A 21,519-nucleotide genomic window follows, 5' to 3' on the forward strand; every position below is an offset into this window, starting at 1 on the left:
CATATTTTAGTTTTAATAAAAAACATAACTTCGACTTTGAATATATGTGACGTTCTCAATCAAAAGGTACCACATCGTCGCTTGCCTTAAGGACGCTATGACAGGTTATTTGTATAAAGATACAAGCGAATTTCGTCTTTATGGTAAGCGACAAAGTGGTACCTTTTGATTAGGAACGTCATATATTTGTGAACTTAAACGAGGTTGTCATAATCTCTTATTTTATCAATAATTATATATTCTTCTTTAACTTATGATATAAAGCGTATTTATTTAATAATATTGCCATGACGAACAATTTATTTACTTGTTTGCAACATTTATATTTGATTTAATCAAGCGTGAGTTAGACTCTTGTATTATTTAAATATTTTCGGATAAAAATAACTAAAAAAATATATCAACATTAAAAAATATACTGGAAATAAGGCCATCTAATAGTAGAAGATGGTAGAAGTATAACACTATTACGGTAGATGTCGCTAGGGCCCTAAGGCTCATATATGATGGAAAATATTCGCTGTAGGGGTAGGTCTTGGTAGCTCAGAAGAGCACCGGGTTAGCGATCGGTCGTGGGTTCAAATCCCACCCAAGTCAGTGAATATTTCCACGTTTTTGTTTCTAATAGCGTCAATTTTAAATAAATATAACTATTGCAAACAAGTTCTAGATAACTTATACTTAAAACACAAATAGCATAATTTCTAACTAGTTATATACAGTTTTTCTTTGTTTTTAAACGGCACATTTTTTTTATTAAAGCTTTTCACCTATACGAATATAAGGGAAGGGATGGGAGTTGGTATAACCAAAGAGAATAGTGTATAGAGAGTTACCATCTACTCGACAGTAGGCCAAAGGTTATGGCGGCATCGCTCGAAAAGATTGCACCATACCTTTGGTAGTGTCGAGTAGATGGCGTTAATTTCAATATTTAACAAATTAACACGTCAGTGAAAGAATAAGGATAAAAGTCAAATGGCGTTCTAACAGTTTCAATCTTCTGTTGAAAGATGGCATTAAATTTACTGTGGCTACATAATTTACTTTGACAATCCGCCTCTATTTCAAATTCTCTTTGGTATAACCTTGCGCAGAAAATTGTGTAATTTACCTAGCGTGTTCTTGGCAGTGAATGTTTTAAGGCCTGTGCACACCGGGTGCGTATGTGTGATGTAATATACAGATCCATATGAGAGACGGCACACCGCTTGCGTGACGTGCGTCTACGCACACGCAGTGTGTTCTGGCCTTTATAGTGGCTCTTCCACACATGTTAGACGGACTAATGTAACAATTCACACAACTTTCTATACAAGGTATATAACCAATTGAAAGGTTTTCATAGGACACTCAAATAAACAGTTCCGACAATTTGTATGTAACTTTCATACAAATAGGGAAGTTTAATGTGAATTGGATAGATTCCCGATTTTCCTAGACTATAACTATATTGCGTCAAATGAAAACTTACACTATGTAGTAACTAAGATAGGTGGGATATACTTTTTAAGCCTATTTTTGTACTAAAAACTTAGATTTTTTAACAATAATATGGCATTTTTCGTATTTACAAATTAGTAATTAAATTTAGTGTTAAACGGGTAAAAATTATTTTCGCTGTCTTGTTTCTGACGACTCTGTCACGCTTCTATTTTTGTCTTTTATCAAATAAATAGAAAAATTGAGTGCTATAGCATGTCTTTCTAGCTGTAGATTATAATTCTCTTAAGAAAAATTCAAGACTTAATTTCACTCCATACAAAAAGCTCCACTCCGTCACATTTTTGGGGGTCAAAAAACGAGACAACGAAAAGAATTTTGACCCATTATTAGAGGAGTCTTATTGCTTTATTTTAACCCAAATCTTTAAAAGACCATGGTCTACTGAAAAGACCAAGTAAACTGACGGTATATTCAGTAGACCAGTCTTTTCAATAGACCAAGCAACGAAAAGACCATGGTCTACTGAAAAGACCAAGTAAACTGACGGTCTATTCAGTAGACCAGTCTTTCCAATAGACCACGCGATGAGTACCTTAAAATCAGACCTTTTTCAATAATTTAGAATTGGTTTAGCGACAAAGGGGCCTAGTCAAGATTACAATTGTACATCGACCAACACCAAACGAATAGAAAAATGTATCGGGAGGATATTCTACGAAGTCACGTATTCCATACATTATTTAAGTATCGATTGGAGTTTTCCATCAATGATTGTCACCTTGGCTATGACCCCTGAACTCGTGATAGGAGTCGGACGTCTCATGCTACTAATAGACCTAAGGTCTTTCCAGTAGACCAACATCGTGTAGTATTTCAGATCATTCAGTAGTTAATGTTATGCAGTTGATCGTAGGTTTTTCAAGTAAACGAAGCTAGGAAAGCCAGTCTTTACGAAAGACCGTAGATTTTTTGAGTAGACTAAATCCAGAAACGCTAGTCTTAACAAAATCCCGTCGGTCTCTCTAGTAGACCATCGGTCTTTTCAGTAGACCATAGCTTTTTTCAGTAGACCATCGGTCTTTCCAGTAGACCAAATTTTTTTATCCTCTAAAACAGCAGCCGATTCCTCCTATGATGCGTAGAAGACGAGGGTTGCTGTACAGAGCGGTGCTGCCTCAGCAGATCCCTGTGTTTCGGATCCAACATGGCGGTGTATCCGGCCGGCGAGCAGAGCTCCGGATGTCGCTGGTAGAAGGCGCGGTAGCCCTCGTGGAGGAGGTAGACCTCGGGGTAGTGGAGGGAGGGGTAGTTCTCTTTATTCTTCTCGCGGTCGGAGGAGCGGAGGAAGCGAGAGCTGGAAAAAGAGAAAAGATTTCTAATACCTAGTACTTATATATTTTTAAACTATCAATAAATATAGTTTTCTTTTAAGCGGTTGTTGCGTAAGCATTTGCTAAAACAAGAGTTCGAATAATATCCATCATTATTATATTTATAATATGTATTGTATTAATATGTAGTAGTTTATATATATATGGAAGTAAACAAACAACACTAATTAAAAACTAAACTTAAATATAAATATAAACTAAATAATAATGACGAACAAAAATTAATTAAACTAATAACTAAAAATACTAAACTAAAACTACCTAAAAAATAAAAAACCTACAAATAAAAAATTGGCCCCAGGTCTGTGCCCTCCGGTAGGGTGCCCAGAAGTATCGATTGGAGTTTTCCATATATTATTATACTATTATATTATTATACTTAATATATTATTTATTTATGTAGTTTATACGTATAGTTTGCTTTTTTTTTATTCACTGAATAGGTATATTTCTCTCTCTGCACCAATTGTAGATGTCTGTTTGGCCCTATGGTTGACTGGTAGAGAATGCCATTTGGCATTAAGTCCGCCATTTGTACATTTTTGTATATATTTTGTGCAATGAAGTTTAAATAAATAAATAAATAAAACTTGGCAAAGGGTATAGAGCCTTCGACGGAGTAATAAAATGACATCAAATCACTTCGTGGTAAGTTATTACGTTACGTTACTACGTCCTTTTCGTATGACATATTGAGGAAAGAGATGCAAGTGTTCTTGTAAGAGGTATAATAATAAGATACTTAAAAGTCTTGAAACTGATAAAACAAAGACGCCTTTATCAAGAAAAACATGATAAATATAGAAATTTAAGAGAAATATGGTATTCGTTTTTATAAGGTCTTCTGAATAGACCAATGGTCTTTTGAGTAGACCACAGGTCTTTCGAGTAGACCGACCCAAAAATGCCTTGATTAAGGTCTACTTACAGCTTAGGCCCTCTCTCCAGGGAGAACTCGCAGTGGAAGACCAGCACCTTGCCCTGCGGCCTCGGTCCTTGGACGAGGGACAGGATCTGGGTGGGGGTGTACAGGTTCTGTGCTCCGGAGATGTGGCCACCTTCAAACTCGTAGGGGTATCGGCAGTCGATCACCTGCGGGAGGGGGGGGAGGGGTTATGGCGTGGAATAATAACGGCACAGATAAGGTGGTATGAGTAAATAATATTTAGTCGCTTCAATTCGTAAGAAATTGTTTTAACATACTTTTAAAGAGGTTTTTTTTCAAATAAACCGGCCAACTGCGAGTCGGACTCGCGTTCCAAGGGTTCCGTACATTAAGTCCGACTCACGCTTGACTGCACATTTCTATATCTATAGGTAAAGAGCTATTTGTGTATTTTTTTTTTAATTTTAAACCCAGTAGTTTCGAATATAAAGGGGGGGGGGCTTTACTGGTCTATATCTTTACTCTATGTCTTCTAAACTAATGGTCATTCATTTGTTTACGTTACATGTCCGTCTTTGGGTCACTAATTTACATATGTGTACCAAATTTCAACTTAATTGGTCCAGTAGTTTCCGAGAAAATAGGCTGTGACAGATGGACAGACAGACAGACGCACGAGTGATCCTATAAGGGTTCCGTTGTACCTTTTGAGGTAAGGAACCCTAAAAAACTCACGTAGTTAAAGTTTCTTAAACTTATATAAGTGAATTCTTTTTTTAGAAAACGTAATTGGGTTCGTTTAATATTTACCTGGAATTCGGTGACGTTATCAAAGTCGCCCCGTATGAGGCCGGCCAGGGTGTCACATGAGATGCTCTTCAAGTCTGAGTGGTTGCCTCTGGTCAGCGGCAGCGCAAAGGGCTGGCTGAAGTCTCCGATCAGGTCCGGGTTCACATCCGCTGTGGAACAGTACACTTATTAATAAAATCTGGCAGACCGAGCCATGCTCGGAAAACAAATAAAAACTCTAAAATGCGCGTTTTCCTAGAGATAACTTCGACTTCAACATTTATTCAGCAAATAGGCGACAAGGGCACTTTTACACGCCAACATTTAATTTACATAGAAGCAAAAATAATAACAATACATCAACAATTTTATAAAATACAACTAACTGCAACTACCAATTCAAACTAATGTATTACAATTACTTAGAGATGTAAGACCTAGGCTAGATCGATTTTTCGGCACCGAAAACCCCCATATAGCAAATTTCATCGACATCGTTAGAGCCGTTTCCGAGATCCCCGAAATATATAAATAAATATATATACAAGAATTTCTCGTTTAAAGGTATAAGATAAGAGCTTGGTTTTGGCAAAAAAATCATTTTTGGTATAAGTTTTTATCGCTGACTGTATTTTTCTTTCCACAGGCAACTAATACTCATCGAGACAATTCTAAAAACAATTAGGTTGCGATGTTTTATCACAGAGTTCCTATGGTCTCCATCATCAGATCAGCTCGATGGTACCATAATTACATATACCTCTTGTCTCCATCATCAGATCAGCTCGATGGTACCATAATTACATATACCTCTTGTCTCCATCATCAGATCAGCTCGATGGTACCATAATTACATATACCTCTTGTCTCCATCATCAGATCAGCTCGATGGTACCATAATTACATATGTATGCAAATTTTCACCTTCATCGGAAACCGGGAAGTGGGTCAAATTTAACTTACAAGATTTGATTATTATAGACTAAATAAAAGCTTGTAAATAATATATCACTAATTCACTATTAGTACTAATTAGTATCCTACCGATGTGGCAAATATTTTCTACTTAATAAAAAAAATACAAGTATACTCACATCGGTCCAAAGCTGACATAATCGAAGCGTTATTCTCAGAGAAGCACCGCTGCAGCACCGGCCTTATTTCCTCACACTTCCTCCTCTTACTCTCCCCCCCCTCCGCCGGCTCCGTCCTCTTCTGACTCCTCTTCTGCGGAGACTCCAATATGGACAGCAGAGACACCCTCGCTTTAGACTGGGCCGGGTTGAAACTTTTACTCCTATATAACGGCTGCTTAACATTACTTATAACGTTATTCTTAATCTGTCCCGATAGCAAATTATCAAAATTAGCTACTTTAGGAGAATTAGATTCTTCAATATCTAAAAGCTGGTCATCAAACTCGGATACAAAGCCGCTTTCCATTGAAGTAGTGCTTTCCGAAGTGAATAACCGCTTCATTGAGTCCTTCGTTGGTGTCTCGCTGAATTTGAGTGATTTTTTAACAGAGCCCGAGCTTGAGCTTTTCTTGATGACCGGTGAAGGGAATTCGAAGCTGTCCTCAAAGTTTAAGGCTCTCGCTGGCCGGTTGAAGGAGGTGGACTGTTCTGTGTCCGCTAAAGGTGCTCCGAAGACGAAGCTTCCATTAATTTTTCTGTTTGAAGGATTTCTGCCTCTAGATATGATATCCGGGCTGTCCGTGGAGATTATTTCATACTTGTTACATTGATCGAATGTGTCGTTATCAAATTCTTCCTCTAGGTCGTGGAGGGTGTCGAATTCTGGGTCCAATTCTTCTTTTTCTGGGACGAAAGTGTCTTCAGTCTTAAAATCTTCTTTGAATGACGTTTGGAGAACGTCGGTGAAGTCCAACTGGAAATGAAAAATATAAGTTGTATGTTATATTATAGTCAGATCGGGGAAATCCTGAAGAAAGGCCAACTCGAGCACCCTAAACCAGCGAGCGTGTATGAGGAATGTTATGAAAATGAAGGAAGCGAAAGAGGTATGTCAGGAGGTAGCAAGTGGAAATATGCATGTATGTATTATAGTTAGGTATGTTAATATATTATATAGTCTGAGAGGTCTAAAGGAAATGCAAAGTTTTACAGTAAATAAAATAAGATTTACAGTTAATTATTATAATCCATAATTACTTGATATAAAAATATTTATTATTAATGAGTTCATGTAATTATTGATTATAATAATGATAGAAAAGTATTCCAAATTGGAATATAATATAGTCTGTATCTTTAGGTATTTAAATAAAAGTAAACAAATAATTTGTAAATTTTCGGGTAGTTATAACATTTATTGGTTAACCAACCAAATACAAAACCGCCTGGATCTGTCACTGAACGACCTGACTTTAACCTACATTATTTGATCATGTAATGTTTTCATCTACCCTCAACTGGCTTACGGAGCCATTTGAGGGAAGATTTTGTTTACTTTCATTTAAATACCTAAAGATACAGAGTATAAAATGACATCTCACCTTAGTCGCAGTCCAGTTCTCCTGCTCAAACTGGAACGGAGCCCTAGTCTCCTCCTCAAACCTCTCACTCTCCATCTTGAAACGACTCCGCTCCTCGAAAATCCTGCTAATCTTCTTGAAGGACCGCTGGCTGCTCACCGGGGACTCAAACACTGGTGTATCTAGCAGCTTAAAGAGTGGAGAACGGGTGAGAGAGCTTAAGTCTTTCGGTGCCGGAGATGTTGGTGAGAAGTTCTGGAGTTCGCCGAGAACCTTCCTTGGTGTCGGATTGAATGGAGACTTTTGGTTCTGGAGTTCTCCAAGGACTTTTCTTGGTGTCGGATTGAACTGGGAGTTCTGGAGTTCTTCGAGAGCCTTCCTTGTGTTGAATGGGGAGTTCTGGAGTTCTCCGAGGACTTTTCTTGGTGTGGGATTGAATGGTGACTTTTGGTTCTCATATGTGTGTTGGCTTTTGAAAGGTTTCGGGGTGAGTGAGAAGTCTCTTGATTCTATCCTGTTCTCGTATGAGAGTCCTGGAACAAGGTATGGCAATGAATAACTTTGCCAAACGGTATGGTTACGTTAAATAGAATAATATTAAAATAAAACTTGACGACAAGGATAAGGTTTTACAGACTTAGCTCCACTTGCACCATCCTACTAACTCTGGGTTAACCGGTTAAACCGTTAACCCAGTGTCAAATTGTACTGGTAACCATGGTAACTCAAGGTTTAACCGGTTAACCCTAGGGTACTGAATGGTGCAAGTGACCCTAAAAGGTTTCCGTAGTGCGAGTGAGACATCGCTATGCATGTCTCGCTTGCACAGCAATTGGCTGTGCGAAAACTGCATAACTGCTGCTGCAGTGCCAGTTGTAATCAGCCATAGGCTACTTTACAGCTTCTATCATAGACACAGGCTTGATTACTCTGTAGTATTTTTTTATATCGAATTTCTATGAATTTTTAAAGTATTTTATTATTTCAATAAATATATTTAATTATTTAAATATGTACAGTCGACGTCATAAAATGTTTACACTTTTGCACTTGTCCTATGCAATAAGAAAAAATGTAAACATCATATATATAAAATTGAAAAACCAGAACGGGATAAAAAACGAGCGAAGAAGAGAGATGGCGCCTTACAAATTTCTAAAAAAGTTTTTGGACGTATCTCGAATACAACGCACGTATGATAAGAAAAAACTGTTTAAATCTATTATCTACATATGAGAATAAAACTAGAACATAAAAACTATCGCTTTCGATGCGTATTTAATTTACAATAAGGAAAAGAAATTTTCATAACAATCTTCATTTTACGACTTCGACCATTTCTCGGGAACTCTCGGTTGCTTTCGTTTGGCGGTGCTACAGATTAGACCAAATAATCCGTAAGTTAAAGTAAACTAAATTATGTTTGTCATGTTGATATACAGGTATTTCTGAGTTTTTTTACACGGAGTAAAATAAAAAGTGCTGCCAACCTCAACCTTAGTCCATAGCCCATTGGGGCTATTCATAAATTACGTCATTTCAAATTAGGGGGGGGGGGGGGGGGGGTGCTGACATCGGATGACGGTAGCATGAAGTAGGTGGAAATGGGGTCATTTGATGCATGATTTTTGGATGATTATAGGGGGGGGGGGTCCAAAATCGTCAAAAATCGATGACGTAATTTATGGACAGCCCCATACGAGTGAATTATGCCATTTATGACATATCAATCAAATTAATATTATCGTATGATTATCGTGTTAATAATTTGTATTTTATTGTTTTAAATTTCTTTATGAGTTATTATTATTCAGATTGATTTTCATGGCTCGGCAAACATTGTCATTCGTCCAGGGAAAGGGCTGCCGAGATGAACCAAAAATACAAAGTTATAGAATGGGAGACGAGCGTACTTGGGACAACAAAATGGGAGACGCCCGATGGCGAGAGCTATTGCAAGATCGCAAGAAACATAACGTGATCTGGTATCGGAGGCCAGGTGAGTCCTTTGGATCGTTGCGTCACCTTAGCCGTAGTAATGTTAAGATCCAGAAAGGGAAATGGGGACTACCTACGTTTGTATGAAAAGGCGATTTATGGGTGGTGGTCGTCCATATTCGTGGCTTAAAGCGGAAAATAAGTAATCTAATGAACGTTTTTGCAACTAGGCTTACAACAATAAGTAATAATTTTATGTTAAAACAAGTTTTAAATAAATACCTACGTACGTTATAAGAAATTTTCGAATTAAGTTATCCAAATAACGGCTACCTACTTGACAAATAAGAAATCCTTATCACAGTTATAAACCCTGGCAGGGATACATAATAATGTCGGTATTTAACTAAACATAAGACAAACTCTTTATTTCATTTACGCGAGCGGAGCTGCGGGCCCGTCTAGTATTATATGTAAATTTAAAAAATTTGAAAATTGTTATTGATGTTAGTGACCTTTGACGAACAGACGGACAGTGGAGTCTTAATAGGGTCCCGTTTTTACCCTTTGGGTACGGAACCCTAAAAAGAATCCTAACTCACCAACATTAGGCGAGCAGTTCTCCTTGGATCCCAACCTCCGTTTGGGCGGCGTCGGGGACTTGGGTGACAGGTTCAGGCTGTGCGGTGTCATCTTATTCTTGAAGCTGCTCAGGAGCGCCTCATCGCACCGGTTGCTGGCGCTGTTGGTTATCTCGTGAGCCAAGTCTAGGTACTGGACTTGTACTTTCACGAGATTCTCATCATGGATGGTGATTCTATTCATAACTCACCAACATTAGGCGAGCAGTTCTCCTTGGATCCCAACCTCCGTTTGGGCGGCGTCGGGGACTTGGGTGACAGGTTCAGGCTGTGCGGTGTCATCTTATTCTTGAAGCTGCTCAGGAGCGCCTCATCGCACCGGTTGCTGGCGCTGTTGGTTATCTCGTGAGCCAAGTCTAGGTACTGGACTTGTACTTTCACGAGATTCTCATCATGGATGGTGATTCTATTCATAACTCACCAACATTAGGCGAGCAGTTCTCCTTGGATCCCAACCTCCGTTTGGGCGGCGTCGGGGACTTGGGTGACAGGTTCAGGCTGTGCGGTGTCATCTTATTCTTGAAGCTGCTCAGGAGCGCCTCATCGCGCCGCCGCTTGCTGGCGCTGTTGCCGCTGTTGATGGTGAAGGTGTCTGTGATGAGGCTGGAATGATATAAATAAATATTAGGGGACATTAATCGAATTTAAACTGTTCTGAGACATAATAACAATAACATTGAACTGACGACCGGTCTGCCCTAGTGGGTAGTGACCCTGCCTGTGAAGCCGATGGTCCTGGGTTCAAATCCCGGTAAAGGCATTTATTTGTGTGGTGAGCTCAGATATTTGTTCCTGAGTCATGGATGTTAGCTATGCCAGACCGGTCACCGGATATGGTGGAAATTAAAGTGAGTTTCAAGGTTCCTAGTGTGACAAGACATAGAAAAGACTTTTTTATTTTATATAAAGTTAATAAAGTCATAAACTTATTATACAAATATTGACTTTATCAACTTTCGCTTAACATTAATTAATTACTATCTGTTAAAAAAATAAAACATTGATTTATAATATTCTCTCATACCTACTAGGGGGTCATCCATTAATTACGTCACACGTTTAGGGGGAGGGAGGGATCAAGAAAATGTAACATGTTGTGACATGGGGGAGGGGGGAGTCACTAACATTGTGACGTCACTTTAACTTCATCAGTAACCGAAAATTAATTTATATTTTTTAATGTGTTTTTGGAAGTAATTTTCGTTCCTAATTGGTTTTGTGTTATAAAATGACTTAAGTACTAATATTTCTTTTACCAAAAATATTTTTTTATTAAAAAAATTATGCCGAGTTAGTATTGCCGATTTCGTTGAAAACAAAATTGCCTAAAATGTGACATCACACCAGGTGGGGAGGGATTTGCAAAATGTGACCAAGTGTGACAAGGAGGGGGGGAGAGGTCAAAAAACCTAGAAATTCGTGTGACGTAATTAATGGATGATCCCTAGGGTATCTAGCTTCTAAAAATAAGGCTTCTTTGTTAGGAGTGGCAAATTACTACAGCAGTCACCCTATATACCTATACATACAAAACTGACATAATTATTATAACAAAACCGACTAAAGTATTATATAAGAACATTCAATAATTTAATAAAACACAAGTGAATATCAACCTTATTATTCAAGCTAGAAGATTCAAATTCCTTCATTAATTTGTTCCATTTAAAAATTGATAATTACTGTACCAGTGCATATAAAATGAATAATAAAATACATATAAATATTAATAAGATGTAGATAAATACAATATATTGTACAGTCAGCAGCAGAAGTTGCTAAGCGGGCGTGGTATTCAAAATGATCTTGACAAGCTCTTATTCTCTTAACAATAAAGTCGCGTCAAGATCATTTTGAACACCTCGCCCACTTAGCAACTGACTGTACTAACTTATGCTGTAAAAATTATACCTGCTTTTAACAATCCACAGATACGAAGAAACGTCACAAACCCTGTTTAATTCACAAAAAAATCCAAATAGCCTTCACCATTTTACCACCACGGGTGTAAATTTAAACAACGTGAAGTTTACAATAAAATTCCACCCTTAAGCTCATCGGGACCCTCAGCCATCAATATCCTATCAAGGGTCGTAAATAAATCGAAAAAAACCAGTTCCTTACCTCCTAAACCCTTCACTGTCCTAGCGTTATTGTGCACCTAAGATAACAAAAGAGTCAAAAGACATCGAAAGTTTTTAAGGTTATGAGAACTTTAAACCGAATTTTAAGGTCAATTTCTCGTGCGAACACTCGGTAATGATTGTTATACAAGTTATTTCACTGTAATACACGTTTTTTGAGTCGAACAGCGGGTTTTAAAGAGAATGTTTAAGGTAGACAGAGATTATGATATGAATCAGCTGAGCGAGATGCGATTCGCGCGCTTAATTTTTTTTTCGTCGAGCTGTCAAGTTGCGTTTCGTTCGGAAACGCGTTTTGTTGCGAAGTTATTTTATATTGATATTTTTCGTAAAACTTATGTTAATTAAAAATTATAACTTGGTCAAACCAAATTGTCAGTAAATAAGAACAAAAAAAACTATACTCATCTTTTTCTTTTGGGTGCTAGTACTAGTGTAAGACAAAGATAGTATGATTCTCTCTGTCTATGTTTGAAAAAAGACAGTCCTTTGACAAACTATAATAAATTATCCATAATGTTAAAATCAAATATGCTCTAATTAATAACGCAAATTAAAGCACATTTAAAATCGAAAGTTTTTGGATAGCCTACTGTACTCTCACGATTTTTTTTCTATTAAGTAATTTTTATAATAATCATAATTAATGCTATTTAATCGTTACTCATTTAGGTAGGTAAACGACTATCCAAACAGTACCTTACTTACTCAATTCTTTATCCATATCGCTGGAATTCTTTTAATATTAAAGGACTAGATATAAATATCATTAGCATAAATCAATGCCTCCCTTTATTAAGTAAAAGACGCTCAAAGAAATTAGCTTTTTATTGAATTATGTGCATTATTTACAATAGGTAATACGTTTAACAAGCAAATCGGTTACGCGACCAATATTTATCACACAAAATAGGGTTGGGGTGTCCCGCATTCATTAAGTATCGGTTTTTGAATAACCGTTTTGATTTTTTAACGGAAACTTTCTTGTTTATTTGCGGTTACGGATTTTCTTCAATTCAAAGGTTTTGAAACTTAATTTAACAATTAATTTTTGCAGTTACAGTATATTTAAGTGTAAAGACATTATTAACATCGATTTCATTTATAGACAGAAAGAAAAAAGTTAGTGTTGGACCAAGCTAAGTTGCCAGTGATTTTGATAGCCCGGACTGTACAAGTGTTATAGTATACGCCAAACTTCTAAGAAATTATGACGTTTAAATAACACTTGCGCTGTCTGGGCTATCAAAATCGCTGGCAACTTAGCTTGGTCTAACTCTAGAACTTATACATTTTTTTAAAGCTTTGCCTCATTAGCATAATCTGTCTGGTTGTGAACTAAAATGAAAGTTTGATTAGGTAATTTTTTTAAACCCTTGTATATTCGCCTTGTTCGTCTGTCTGTCTGTCTTTCCGAGGCTTTTTGCTCTGTGATGGTTATTACCTATACCAAAAATACTGAGATTCAAGAAACGATGAGACGACCTTACTTTGTTTTATTCAAGTCTGTGCAAAGTTAGAATTCTATGCAGTTCACTAGCGTAGATTGCTAATATGCATACAGTTCGATATAAGTCTAGTCTAGTATATCTAGGTTATCCAAGTGAAAGATAGCGTGAATTGATTTTTTTAAACGGCTTATCGTCTTCATTCAGCATTTCTCTTTGAGAAGTTATCAGTGTATAGAGTGGTCGACAATGAGTATAACATCAACGTCAACGGTTAGCGACACGAGGGTTGAACAGTCTGAGCAGGATTTCTGTCGTTGGACGGCTTTTAGGCCGATCTACAGTGACGGCGGGTTTATAAGCGAAAGCGATTTACCTTCAACTTTACAAAACTTACTTCACATTATAGAACGTGATCAACGATATTCATAGGATATAGAAGAATGCAAAGTGTTTTCGGTAAAACAAATGCAATAGGATATTTGACTGTATTTAAAATAAATTATTTCATACGATGCATGAAATAAAGTACCAGTTTATTATGAGAAAAACATAGATAGATAGCAGTTATTTTTAAACACAAGTTCTATTTAATAAGTCGGATAGAAATATAAAAATTGGCCAAGTGCGAGTCGGACTCGCACACGAAGGGTTCCCTACCATTATCTATAAAAACGGTCACCCATCCAAGTACTGACCCCGCCCGTCGTTGCTTAACTTCGGTGAAAAATCACATTTGTTATATGGGAGCCCCACTTAAATCTTTATTTTATTCTGTTTTTAGTATTTGTTGTTATAGCGGCAACAGAAATACATCATCTGTGAAAATTTCAACTGTCTAGCTATCACGGTTCGTGAGATACAGCCCGGTGACAGACGGACGGACGGACGGACGGACGGACAGCCTTAGTAATAGGGTCCCGTTTTACCCTTTGGGTACGGAACCCTAAAAAGTAGGTGAGTTGACCGTGACGTCATTGTGTAGGGCAAACCTTGGCTAATCGGTGATACTTGGTAATTCGGTGATACTCCGTTATAATCTTACACAGTTCTCACTATGAGGAAATGCGAGCTATAAAATCGTTGGCAGCTGTCAGTTTTGATGCTTGCAATCGGGTTGGCAGCAATTTAATTGCTTACATTTCAGCATTGTAAGCTCAGCCTAAGATAAAAACGCATTATCACCGAATTACCAAGTATCACCGATAAGCCAAGGTTTGCCCTACTGTTACATATAAATTCTATATTAGCAAATTGTTTTGACAGTTCTAAAAAAGAAACTGATTTGAGTAGTAGGAGAATACCCTATTATGATGATACGATTTATATAGTAATTAGTAATGAACAATCAAATCGGTGTAAAGTTAGCTTAGACGGACTCTTGTGTTTACACATCCACACCGAAATATAATAATAACATAGCCATGTAACAAGTAACTTCGTGGACCCCAGTGTCCGCTCCCGCTCCGCTCCCCGCTCCTCTCGCCAGCGCGCGCGCACCCTCACCCAACAATGGCTGCATTCGGTGCACTTACCGTTTTCTTATCACAAGGGTGGTTTTTTTAACGGCAAGGGGAGTTGCGGATTCTCAACGAATGCCGTTAAACTGTACTAACGGAATACATGAATGAATACAGTAGGACCAAGCTAACTCTGCACGCATCTGTAATAGTGTAGCAATGTTTCCATTAATGTCAATTTTTTTCGCGATTTCGGTTTTGGTGCATAGTAAAAGTTGCTCAGTACCTCAAAACCTCCCTGGCAACGGGAATGCAGTTTTTTTTACCCACCGAGTAGTATATTCTATTTTTTAAGCTTTCGCTCGGACCTTGTTTTTTTTATTAGGAATCTTCGGTTTCTAGTTTTTTTTTTTTTCAATATTTCTCTACAAAATGTCATTAATATAAATGTCTCTATTTTGTCGAGCTTAGAAAATACCAAGTCGAGTTTATATCTTGAAATTCTTGAAATAGGTTTATTACGAAAAGAATGTTGGATTCCTTAACTAACTAAAAAACTTATTTATACAGGTTCATTAAGTGTTCAATAAAAAACAAATTTAAAAATCAATACCCCATCCTATTGTTAACAAATCAATATACAAACCAGACCTAAAACCTATACTATTAAGGTTCTAAACCCTTTAAATCTCGTCGTTATTCAAATCAGAGTACGTTACGTCTTTTGTTTGTCTTCAGAATCAAGTGCATTCATAATTCAACTATAACGCATTAAGCGCTTTTGAACTACGCTGCATTTCCAACCTTATTACATGTAATTAGGGTTTAAAATTGTGTAAAAACTACCGGCGCTTACGCAGAAGCATGCGCGTGGGCAATATGGCGGTTGCAATGACATGACTTGTTGATAATGTTGATGCTTTCATGAACTTTAATTTCGCTCGGGTTCCGTAGTTTTTAGTGTTTGATGTTATAGCGGCAACAGAAATACATCATCTGTGAAAATTTCATCTGTCTAGCTATCACGGTTCGTAAGATACAGCCTGGTGACAGACGGACGGACGGACGAACAGCGGAGTCTTAGTAATAGGGTCCCGTTTTACCCTTTGGGTACGGAACCCTAAAAAGAGTGGTAATCGACATCTAGCGTCAAGTAGCAAAATTTATCAGTACTGCTAGTTGACAATGTCGCGGCGAACGAAAACTCTAAAGTTCAACAATTTTCAGCTAATATTATAACCGGATTAACCGGAACTTTATTTTCAACTCCTTCTGCTTATAATATTAGTTGTAAATTGTTTTAGCAGTAAGTACATTTTTCGTCAGTACCTACACTCAGTCAGCGACATTTGTGACAAAAGCGGTCTCGTATCAGTTAGGTAAATGTGGATTCAAAACGAGCCCTAAATCCTATAAATATAACTGAATGCGGTTGTCACATGATGAACGGCAAAAGATTCGGAAACCACATGTGTCAGCCAAATATAGATTCAAGGTTATAGGATATCGGCTCAAATGTTGCGTTGCTTCCTGTTTTTACCACATAAGAACACCTGCTGATCTGGAATTAACTGCCTATTTTGGTTTAACTACGAAAATAGTAGGCAAATCGAGTTTTACAACATTTTTGCGGTATGTAAAACATAACCATATAAAACATTGAATAGTATCGTACCAAGTATTCCTGTAGTAAGCTTAATAGCCTTGTGGTTTAAGTACTAGATGACGATATACAGACAAATACTAAAAAGGAGATACGGGTATGTACAGTAAGATGCAGAGATAACTGCCCCTCCTTGCATAGAAACTTGTTTGCAGGGGGGTCTGTTATCTCTGCAGCTACTGTACTTAGAAAACCACCATAATTCAGGAACATATAAAATTGTACCGAGATTTAAATTTAGGCACTACCACTACCGACTAGGCTACGGAAACCGATAAAATATCTTATAAAATTTATAGTTAATTTAAGTAAGATAACGGTAATTCCTTGTAGAATAAAGTTATATCGTACCTACTCTATTTATTGACATTAGTTAACTATACATTACAATATGTTCCTCATAGCAAAAACTATTAAGTAAAAACAAAAAGGGCATTTAAAGATGCTACTAATATCGTTAGTCAATTAGATGAAATCAACAAAAACTAAAGCATGATTAAATCAGATCCTATAATCCAGCCGAAACGCAATCAGATAAAACGTTGGGGAGAAAATCGATCGAAAAACCGTTACCGGCTGCACTGGTAATGCCCAACCCTAGTGCAACAGTAAAAAAAAGATTGTTTGCGATAATTATCGGGTGTTTTATTGGTCAATGTTTTAACGTGATTTACAGCCGTATTCGAACAATGAGATACGTCAAATACTAGATATTGAAACGATATGGATTGGATATGTCAGTGTCAAACCAGTGTCAAAAGTGACGTTTTTGTTTAAAGAAACGTCAATTCCTTCTGTAGAAATAAAATTCTGCAATCGTATTATGTTTTGAAATGAGTGCAAACTATTTCAGTGAACATACATAAAATTGCCAAAACCAAATACAGAACCTCCTTGGAATTGACGTCGCGCGCCAGTTAAAAAACGCAAAAAGTATAATTTAGATAAATGACATTGCTTAGTCATTAAGAACCTATAAAAATGATAATCAAGGTCAAAAAAAATACAATCGAATTTTAAGCTATAATTGATATCAACGCTACAATAAATAAGAAAAACAATTGGCCAACACCAATTTTATTACCACACGGCTATAAATTAAAAAAACCGAATCGATAAAATTCTAATCTACGCGAAACCCATCTGCTAAAGGTCATCGTTCCGCCAAAAAAAAATAGGGCAGAAAGTAACGCCTTCGTCTCAAGACGCAAAGGTGCGTTCGGCAGCTGGTACAGCTGCGTTCAGATTGAAAATTCACTTGTCGCATAATCTATGGTATTGTTACGTTAAGTTTGTAATGTTGGCAGATGTGGGCGCACGAGCCGTTACCTATGACCTGATAACGGAAGTCATTGTGAATTTGACGTCTTTTCATGGTTTTTATGGGTGCCGTAAGAATTATGTTTTTACTGTAAGGAGCTTGAGGGGTGTGCTGGACCTTTGGATACAGTAAGTCAATGATAAGAAAGAGCGTGACACCCACACACATTAGATATGCAGGAGATGTTATTTTTAGGGTTCCGTACCCAAAGGGTAAAACGGGACCCTATTACTAAGACTTCGCTGTCCGTCCGACCGTCCGTCCGTCCGTCCGTCCGTCCGTCTGTTTGTCACCAGGCTGTATCTCACGAACGGTGATAGCTAGACAGTTGAAATTTTCACAGATGATGTATTTCTGTTGCCGCTATAACAACAAATACTAAAAACAGAATAAAATAAAGATTTAAATGGGGCTCCCATACAACAAACGTGATTTTTTACCAAAGTTAAGCAACGTCGGGAGTGGTCAGTACTTGGATGGGTGACCGTTTTTTTTTGCTTCTTTTTCGTTTTTTTTGCTTCTTTTTCGTTTTTTTTTGCATTATGGTACGGAACCCTTCGTGCGCGAGTCCGACTCGCCGGTTTTTACTTACACCAAGGGCCTGTTGATTTAGATACATGTAATAGGGTATTTGACTACTATTTAGTCAAATCAGTTTCTTTTTTCGAACTGTCAAAATGATTTTGCTACTATGGAATTTATATGAAACACTAGCATGTGACGTCACGATCAAATGATCTACTCTTTATAGTTTTATACGGGTTTTAAAATAGAAATTGTGTCTAAAAATAAACTGCTGTCTAACGTTTCTCTATTAATCATCTGGTGCTTTATTTCATGCATGGTGTAAAATAATTTACTTTAAGTACAGTCAAATACCCGATTATTTTCTTATAATTATTAATCCCTGAAAAGAGGAGTCTTATAACTTTGGCAATATTTTGGACGAAAATACACTTAAGTACTTATAATTATTTTCATTAGAACAAGGGGTCATCCATTAATTACGTCACACGAATTTCTAGGTTTTTTTACCCCTCCCCCCCTCCTTGTCACACTTGGTCACATTTGGCAAACCCCTCCCCCCTGGTGTGACGTCACATTTCTTCAACGAAATCGACAAATATTTATTTACTATTTTATAAAAATATTTTTGACAAAAGAAATATTAGTAATTTTCTAACCCAAAACCGATTAAGAAATAAAATTAAACGAATAAAAACAATTATCGTTTCAAAACCTTGTTATTTAAATGATAATTAGCGTATAAAATAATTTAAATACATTTTCGGTTACTGATGAAGTTAAAGTGACATCACAAAGTTTATGACTCCCCCCTCCCCCTTGTCACAACATGTCACATTTTCTTGACCCCCTCCCTCCCCCTAAACGTGTGATGTAATTAATGGATGACCCCCAAGAAGAAGCTACTTTTTTATTGCTACTTATTCATAAAATCCTAATTTCTTTAAACTGCAGTTCAATAAGTCTAAATAAAGATTAAGTTTATTTATCAACCATGACTTTTCTATGTAACCTATTAATAATCCTTAATTAAGTAAGAAGACCGTTATTACAGAAGCAGATGATATTTCAAATAAGGAAGGAAGGAAAAGACGTTACGCATCAATATAAATCAGCATCTCCCAATATAACAATAAACACACATCAGGTCAAAGGTCTCACCAACGGTTTCCCTACATTACACCCTATTCTCAACTGCATTCAGTGCATTTTATCTTACAAGGGGAACGTTCGAATTTCAAAATCTCTTAAAGACTTTTATTAAGTTGAAAATCGAAGTTTTTTTAAACCATAGACAATCTTATTTGTAATCTTGGCGCGTGCGGGGGAGGCACATCTGCCAACGTAACAATAAGGTACAACAAGTGTATCGAGCAGCTGCTTGGCTGTATGATCACTGATCGGTGCCTACCGCGAAACCACGTTCGACGTGTTGCCTCTCTGTCGCACTTGTAAATTCGTACGTAAGTGTGACAGGGAGGCAACACGTCGAATGTGGTTAGCGGTAGGCTCTCTGTGCTTGATCCAAACACGTTAGGCTAAGCACGGACCACGATTTTAATTTTTGCGACACGATTTTAGAATCGCGCTGTAATATATCGCAGAAAATTCACTGCGCGCACTGCGATGAAAAAGTCGACGATTTGTTCATTCTCAACATGGATTTCGTACCAGTCGCTTGTCGTGAAACGTGTCTTCAATATGCAATCCCTGTATGACTCTGAGTATTTATACCCATTTTATACCACAAAGGTGATCTCCTTCTATTTCCATAATTAAACGGTCAACATCTAGCGTCTCATCTTGTGGTTCCATTGGAGAAGCAGGTTCCGATATGTTGACGCTTGGAGAGCCAAATGCCGACTGAGGTCCGGGGTGCGATTTTATAATCGCAGTGCGCGCGGGGCCATACAGCTCCGTATGCTGCAATTCACTTTACGACAATTGCGTCGCGAGCAGTCGCGGAAAAATGTGACAAATCACAATTTTAAAATCGCTGCGATTTTTTTGTCGCATATGCGCGCACTGCCATATAAACACATACGTTGCATTTCTGCGACAAAATTATCGCACGACAAAAAATCGTAGTGCGCGCTAGGCCTTATACCTATAATAACGTTACAATCTGAAAGGCATCTTATATTGTACAGTGCGCTTTCAAAAGACCATACAAGTCGCCCTAAGTAAAATTTTCTTAAATTGACATAGAATAGAATCGGACCAAGCTTTCACAGTGGCAAAGTGTGTCAGTGTCAGTGACAATTTTCTACTAAAATATGACGTTTGTTATGACACTGCCTCACTTTGTTATTTATTTATACATACTTTATTCCACAAAATACAAAAAAATACAAATGACGGGCTTAATGCCAAAAGACATTTGTTTTGTTCAAATCGGTGCAAGGTTCTTTAAATACCATTTTTTTACAAATACTTTTAAGTTAAAAGTACTAATAGACAAAAAAACTTTTTTTTTTAAACCGCAATTGAAAGCGAAAAAATGAGACCGGAAGAGCACGTGCGCTTCATTCAAATAATAGACGCATCCGATTCACTTTCAATGAATGTATGAAAGAGTTGTATGACAACAATAGTGTATGGTGACACTTGGTTATTGACACCTTTATAAGATAATTAGTTTCAGCCGTCAAATTAAGCATTTCGATTCATAGCCGTTGTCCAAGTATATCTAATACAATAAAAAAAACAGGACAAGTGCGAGTCGGACTCGACCACCGAGGGTTCCATACTTTTTAGTATTTGTTGTTATAGAGGCAACAGAAATACATCATCTGTGAAAATTTGAACTGTCTATGACGGTTCATGAGATACAGCCTGGTGACAGACAGACGGACAGTGGAGTCTTAATAATAGGGTCCCATTTTTACCCTTTGGGTATGTAAGCCTAAAACTATATAAAACCGTAAAATAAAATAAAATATATTTTGTTTAAATGAAAAACGAAAGAGTCGGTACAAAACAAACAACTTAAAAAATTTAAGTGCGTATGATAAAGTACCTTTTCAATCGAACATCTTATTGTTTCAACTGATTTCCGAACGAAACCAGAAACAATCCCGCCGCTTTTTTCTCATCCCCGCACCCGCGACCGTTAACGATCGATACCCGCCATTGTGCATTGTTCCCTATTCAAAATCGAGGGTGCATTATGATATTATGACGTATTGACTATCTGTGGTTCCACAAAGTTACATTTGCTGTTATGAGTTACTTTTTGTAACGAAGTGCGCGTGGGATTTGTATGAGGTTTAAGTTGGTTGGTAATTTGTTCGCTAGCAAGGATAAGTTGGTTTTATTGAACAAGTTGAGTTGATTGCGTTGGCCATTAATATTGTTTTTTTAGTACAAT

At 37.2% G+C, this 21,519-nt stretch overlaps 1 protein-coding gene and 1 long non-coding RNA gene across 2 annotated transcripts in view; both read right to left on the reverse strand.

The window, feature by feature from the left end:
- Positions 1-2,313: 2,313 nt before the first annotated feature.
- LOC134802129 (M-phase inducer phosphatase 2-like) overlaps positions 2,314-21,519 on the reverse strand; it is a 49,770-nt gene continuing 30,564 nt past the window's right edge. The window contains exons 2-8 of the mRNA XM_063774721.1: positions 10,010-10,191; positions 9,780-9,962; positions 7,031-7,233; positions 5,607-6,402; positions 4,534-4,682; positions 3,766-3,929; positions 2,314-2,800 (exon numbers count right to left, since the gene is read on the reverse strand). Coding sequence (XP_063630791.1) covers positions 2,554-2,800; positions 3,766-3,929; positions 4,534-4,682; positions 5,607-6,402; positions 7,031-7,233; positions 9,780-9,962; positions 10,010-10,191 — 1,924 coding nt within the window. The 3' untranslated portion in view covers positions 2,314-2,553. The remainder of the gene's footprint in view (positions 2,801-3,765; positions 3,930-4,533; positions 4,683-5,606; positions 6,403-7,030; positions 7,234-9,779; positions 9,963-10,009; positions 10,192-21,519) is intronic.
- LOC134802520 (uncharacterized) lies at positions 7,248-9,673 on the reverse strand. Its single transcript, XR_010145843.1, has 4 exons — positions 9,550-9,673; positions 7,427-7,542; positions 7,337-7,384; positions 7,248-7,282 (listed from the first exon to the last, which is right to left on the reverse strand). It is a non-coding gene; the product is annotated as an uncharacterized LOC134802520 (long non-coding RNA).

This window comes from Cydia splendana, chromosome 24, assembly GCF_910591565.1.
Source record: "Cydia splendana chromosome 24, ilCydSple1.2, whole genome shotgun sequence".
In the NCBI taxonomy this organism is placed as follows: domain Eukaryota; kingdom Metazoa; phylum Arthropoda; class Insecta; order Lepidoptera; family Tortricidae; genus Cydia; species Cydia splendana.